The sequence below is a fragment of the Trypanosoma conorhini genome (assembly GCF_003719485.1).
Source record: "Trypanosoma conorhini strain 025E chromosome Unknown Tco_14.4_contig_00487, whole genome shotgun sequence".
Taxonomy (NCBI): domain Eukaryota; phylum Euglenozoa; class Kinetoplastea; order Trypanosomatida; family Trypanosomatidae; genus Trypanosoma; species Trypanosoma conorhini.
Window position 1 is genome coordinate 1 of NW_021704578.1, and position 5,838 is coordinate 5,838.

At 54.3% G+C, this 5,838-nt stretch overlaps 2 protein-coding genes across 2 annotated transcripts, besides 1 other annotated feature; both read left to right on the plus strand.

Annotated features, from left to right (window-relative positions):
• Positions 1 to 207: 207 nt before the first annotated feature.
• Positions 208 to 1,233, plus strand: Tco025E_06846 (uncharacterized protein; the record flags this gene model as incomplete). The annotated part of the gene is made up of 1 exon (XM_029373714.1): positions 208 to 1,233. The coding sequence occupies one exon, from the start codon at positions 208 to 210 to the stop codon at positions 1,231 to 1,233; it is 1,026 nt and encodes a 341-aa protein (XP_029226152.1).
• A 24-nt stretch (positions 1,234 to 1,257) lies between these two features.
• Positions 1,258 to 1,293: a microsatellite.
• Positions 1,294 to 2,204: 911 nt separating this feature from the next.
• Tco025E_06847 (putative trans-sialidase) lies at positions 2,205 to 3,857 on the plus strand (the record flags this gene model as incomplete). The annotated part of the gene is made up of 1 exon (XM_029373715.1): positions 2,205 to 3,857. One exon carries the CDS (start codon positions 2,205 to 2,207, stop codon positions 3,855 to 3,857), a length of 1,653 nt encoding a protein of 550 aa, XP_029226153.1.
• Between the last annotated feature and the right edge of the window lie 1,981 nt (positions 3,858 to 5,838).

The window sequence follows — 5,838 nt, forward strand, 5'->3', positions numbered from 1 at the left end:
AAGTGCCACGATATCAAAGCGGGATTGCACAGTTTTTTTTTTACTCCCCTTGCGGCCTCTTTTTTCCTTCTTGTTTTCTTATATACATTTAAAAAAAATAGGAGTGGGGTGGGGTGGGGGGAGACAGCGGCTTCAGAGAAGTGGCAGTCGCTGCTTTTGGCCATAGACCCGGCTCGCGCCATTTTTCCCCTTTTCCTCTTGGCGTAGATGGCTTTTTTGAGGGATAAGCGTGGATTATCCTCCGCTGCCTCTGACCCCTTTCTGCTGCATATGTGCTCTTTATGTAAGGCTTTCTATTTCTTTCTTGTGCTGTTTGTTTGCTTTTTCGACACACTTTTCCTGTACTCTGGTGCGTGCGAGTCTCGTTGCGGCGCGGTGCGTCCTCACAGAGGGGAGTTGAACACCGGCGTTGGCGCAGAAGAGAGAGGGAAGGAAGCTGCGGAGCCGTGGGCCATGCTGGAGGAGGCAGACGACGGCGTGCGGGAGCTGGAGGATGAGCTGAGGCACCAGCTAGAGCTCCTGGCGGAGGAGCGGAAAGTCCTGGGCGAACTGCAGCGGCAGATGAATTGCGCGGCGACGGGCTCCGCCGATGGCGACGGGCCCAGTAGGCGAGACCGGCTAGTGGCGTCCAACAGGGCACTTCGTCGCGCTCTAGAGAAGCTGCGGCGCGAGGACCGGAGACCCATAAACGACCCACAGGTGAACGAGGTGCGAAACAAGATCACCGCGGCCTGGAAGGAGGTGGGAGAGGTGGAGGCGGAGGTGAAGACACTGCTGTCCGTGCGACGTCAGAGAAATAAAGGCTTGGAAGAGGTGCGTGAAGGCGACCGCTCCGTCTCGGCCCTGCGGGGGAGACAGCAAGAGGAGGAACGGAACCTGCGCGCGAAGCTGAAGGAGCTTGAGAGTGAGTTGAAAGCAGTAGAGAAAAAGGATTTCGCGCTGCACGAGCGTTTTACGCAGCTGCAAAAGCAGGCTCTGTTGCATGTGACTGAGAAGGACGCCGCCGCTTTGAGAGCGAAGTATGAACAGCAGATGAAGTTGATCGACGAACTCCAGCGACAGCGAGGGGAACTGGCGCTGGCACGCGGTGAGGCGGCGGGCGATGGTCGACGCCTAACGTTAAAGGCGGAAAAGGCCAAGGCCGAGATGGAGAGGGAGATTGCTGAGCTGCAGGAACTCGTGCTGGCGCGTGACGAGGAGCTTACGCAACTCTACCGCAGCTTGGGCAAATGACCTTTGAACGACGTTCGAGGGTAATGTTTATTTATTATTTTTTTGTTTTTCGTGTTTTTGCCTCCCACTTTTACTGAGAGGCAAACATGAGTTGTGGCTTGCGGATGTTTAAATGCCTTATGCAAGGGGCGCGAGTTTGATTTCTTCGCTGCCAGCGTCTGTATTATCCTCCGTCGAGCCAGTTTATTTGTTTCCTTCTTGTTGTTGTTCTTGTCGTCGCCGCCGCAGCCTCAGCCTTTTTTTTCTCTCTCTTTTCTACTTTGAAGGAAGTTCGGTTGTTTTTCGCTGGCGTCGCTGCCATCGCTGATTCCTCTTTTTTTTATTCCAGTTGTGTCTGTGCGTGTGTGGCCTCCCTCTCCCTCTCCCTCCTCCATTGCGCTGCGGTGGCGGCGTACACTTGGACGGCTCTCGCATGTACTTTTCCCCTGCTTGCAGGCTTCTGGGGAGGGAACGCGGGCCGCAGGCCCCCACTCTTTCCCTTCTTGCACGGACAGATTCCGCTCCCTGCCGCGCTTCCGCCGTGCTGCCTCTCTGCACGTGCTGTTTTATTTCCTCTTCGTGCGTGGGTCTTTTTTTATATTTTGCCGCTGCCGCTTTCTTTCCTTCCTTCCCTTTTCTCCCGTGACCGGCCCCTCGCCCTGCAGCACAGTCTTTGCGAGGGGAGGGGGGGGGGAGCGTGACCGGGACAGCGGGGCAGAGAGGCTTGTGTGCCAGCAGCGTACGTCCGTGCACACACGCACACACGTAAGCACAAGCGTTTCTGATTTGCGTCATCGCTATATCCATATATCTGTCGACAGATACCGTCTGGAGAGACGGCCGAAGAAAGCAAAGCAAAAACAGAAAAGGAGCGAACGAACATCAATAACATCCACACAAAGGAACAAAACAGAACGGCAAGGGACCAAGGAAACGGGCGAAGGTAACGCGAAAAGCACCTAATTGGTGTGCATTGGATGTATCATAGAGGCATGGCAAAAATGTCGCCCAAGTCAGTTTTTCACTTGTCGCTAACGAGTGCTGAGGAGTTAAATGAGGCTTCTCTTCACTGCGGAACAAAGACATCGGAGCTTCCCTCGTTTCTTGCACGCGGCGAGTTGGTGACTTGCACCCCCCCACGAGTAGGAAATGATTCCAAAATTGTGGCAACGCGTCATTTAACTTTGCTAGAGCGCCGAGAAAAGAAGCTTTGCAGCGCCAGTTTTCCCAGCCTGAACGCAGAAACGTTGCTGGACAACCCTCGCGTCGCCGCGGCACGAGATGATGCCGATGAAGGTTTGATGCCTCGCGGTTGGTCTCTCACACATGTGGGGAAGAAACTGAGTTCGTCGTCGTCAAATGGAAAGGTGAAACTAGTGAGCTACAACATCCTAGCCCAGCGTTTAGTGTCCACGGAGCTGTACCCGCACTGCCCCATGTTTGCTCTCGCCGAGGACTACCGATGTTCCCTTCTGAAAGAGGAATTAGCGTGTGCCGCCCCTGATATTATTGCGCTTCAGGAGATCAGCGTTGACGTGTTTGAAAAACCAGGTTTGCTCGGCGACTGGTTGCGCTCGAAGCACCGATTCGTCGGGGATCACGTTGTTGTCACCGACACACGCGGACGCCCAAGGTACGAGAGGGACGACCCCACTGGGAATACGGGCGATGCCCGTGCTAACGAGGAAGCAGATGTATCCGCTCCGCAGCGCGGGGGGAGGCCTGTGTCACCGGCGAAGGCCGTTTGTTCTGCCGGCGGCAGGGAGCTCCGGAAACGCCCAGAGATGGAGGGCGTGTGTGTGCTGTACTTGGAGGACCGTTTTGATTCTTGCGAAGTTGTGCCTATCCGATTTAATGAGATTGCCGCCGCTGACGAGCAGCTCACGCAGCGTGAGCGTCGATCCCTTCAGGCGGCATCACACAATGTTGCCCTGATTTCTGTTTTGCGCGACCGTGTTGTGCCCAATATGATTTACTTGATTGGCACCGTGCACCTCATTTGGAACCGCACAGAGTGCCAGTTGTGGCAGATGCATCATTTACTTCGCGAGATGGAGAAGCTAAAAGAGAAATATGAGACGGCTGCCGGTGGCGGGAAAGATGAGACACCGCGGGTTTCACTAGTGCTGGCGGGCGATTTTAACTCGGACGCAGTGTCTCCTCCTATTCGCTATGCCTTGACTGGTGTGCCGCCACCTGGAAGTGAGGTGATGAAGTATTGGAAACTACCAGAGGAGGGGGAGCAGGAGGCGAATGACCCAGAGTCTGGAGAGGCGGATTTCCCGTCTCGGTTGCTTAACAGCTCCACGGGTGTGACGGCTGAAGGGCAGCAGCAGCAGCAGGAGCAGAAGAAGCTAGACGGCACGCGAAAAAGGTACCGGATTACTGACACCGTCGAGCACGCGCTTGCCTTTAGTGATAGCTACGCCACGTACCGCGAGCGACACCCGCGGCATGTGTCTACAGTGAATCCGTCCTCCAACGGGGAGGGAGGGGTGCTAGACCACATTCTCGTTGACGAACGGCACGTTGTGTGCACGTCCGTTATGAGGCTCTCTGGGTACACGGAACTGCCGACGAAGGATTGCCCCAGTGACCACTACCCTGTGGGAGTCACCATTCTCCCCCGCACTTCACTGAAATGATCAAGGGTGTCATGTATGTAAATGGCTTGTGCCTGCTATTGTAGTTTTTTTTGTTTTTTTCCTCGTGTGTGTGTGTGTTTACTCCTTTTTTCCCATCTTTTTTTTTCGTCACACCCCGACTCAGATTCCGCTCCATATATTGTGAACACACATGACTTTTTTTTTTTTAGCTTCATCAGGGGCAGAGGTGCTGTGGGGTGTGGCTGTGGAGGGGGTACTCCTTCGACGTGGATGCAGTGTCTTTCCCTCACGCATTTGAGGCACGCCCCATGCCCACCTTTTAGAACTTGTCTGCTCCTCTTCCCCCACCTCCCTTTTTTTCTTTAGCCTTTCGTTCCACCCTTGTTTTTCCTCGTATACTTTTCTTTCCCATCATGTAGACGAACAAGAGGAGGCGGTGGGTGGTAGGCCGTGTCTTGCTCATTGCGGGGTGAGGGGAAGAAGTTTCTTTCACACCCTTTACCGAAACGGGCATGGCTGTATTGATGTATATGTGCATGTTTTTTTTTCTTTTTCGCTGCTGTCGCTGTGCCTACCGCTCCTTCTGCTTTGTTTGTCCCCTTCAATGTTGTGTGGGATTCCCACGCATACATGCACATACACGTACGAGGTGTATATTGGGATTGGGGGGGGGGGGGAGTGTCGACCCACCTCCGTTGCTTTGGGCGGAGGCGGGTTTGCTGGTGACATGTGTAATCAGAGGGGGGAGTGGGGGCACCCCGCAATGACGTGGGCTGCGAAGGAGGAGGCAAGCGGGGAGGGAGGGAGAAAGGGCGACGCATAAAGATAATAGGTAATAAGTGAGCGACGGTGTAACTGTCGACGCCATGGATTTCGGTACATTTTGAGTGATGTAGACTAGGCGATAACCTGCATGCTGTGTTTTATATTTATTAGCACAATTATTATTACTACTGCTATGATTGTACCATAGAACACCCAGTGCAAACGGCAGCAAAGAAAGCAAGAGAGGAAACAAAGACAAGTGGGGAGAGATAAAAGCGACGAATGAAAGGCCCCAGGTATGTCGTGGTGTTTTTTTTATTGCTCTTTCGAGGCCTCTCATATGCTTTTTGTGTCTGTGTTTGTTTTTTGGTGCACATGCCCAGGGCGTGTATACATGTAAAGGATGAAGCCGACTTGTTTTTTTTTTGCCATAGTTCTTTCTCTCTTTTTTTTTTGTGCCCCATTGACAACGCTGCCGGACGATCCTTTCTCTTCCAGCGTGGCCGCTGGGGCGGCGAGACAGGCGTGTGTGCTGTGGCGGCAGGAGGGGGAAAGGGGGGTGAAGCGAGAAATACATCCCCAGTGAAACGTAGCGCGGCGCGGTGGCAGCGCTGCCAGGGGCATTGAAAAGCGGAAAAAAAGATGAAACTGAAAGCGTCCGAGGGCTATTTGTGCATCAATGATGTTTTAATATCTCAATACGCGGTGGGGTTTGTGGCGCCAATCGCCACGGCCATCGGTTGTTGGAAGGACACAACGCTTTGAAGAGGTGATGGGCGCAGCAAGCCATTATTATTATTACTATTTCTTTTGCTGCGAGCCTGCGATAGGGGAGTGGCCTGGCGCGAGGTGCGTCTGGTAAAATAAATAAAATAATGGCAACAAAATAAATGAAGCTACTGCGCCGATAACGTCTTCTCTCGGCTGTTTCACCGTCTGCAGTTTCTCAAAAAGTGTGTGGGCGCAGAAGAGGGCAGGTGTTTTTTATGTGCGGGTTCCTGCGTCGCACGCCGCTCCCTGCGGCTTCCGAGGTGGCGTGGGCGGCGGCGGCCGCTGAAGGGGCCGTCAAAGCGGCATTTTCCTTTGGCGTTCTTCCGCCGACGCGCCTGCACGCGGGCGGCACTCGCGCCGCGGCGGAGGGCGATCCCTTTTGTACGGCTGGGCCAAAAGCAAAGGGGCGTATTGGGCCCCGTTGCGATGGTCCATGACGGCACACGGCTCCCACAGCTGCGGGATCCGCCGCCTCGTCCGTCGT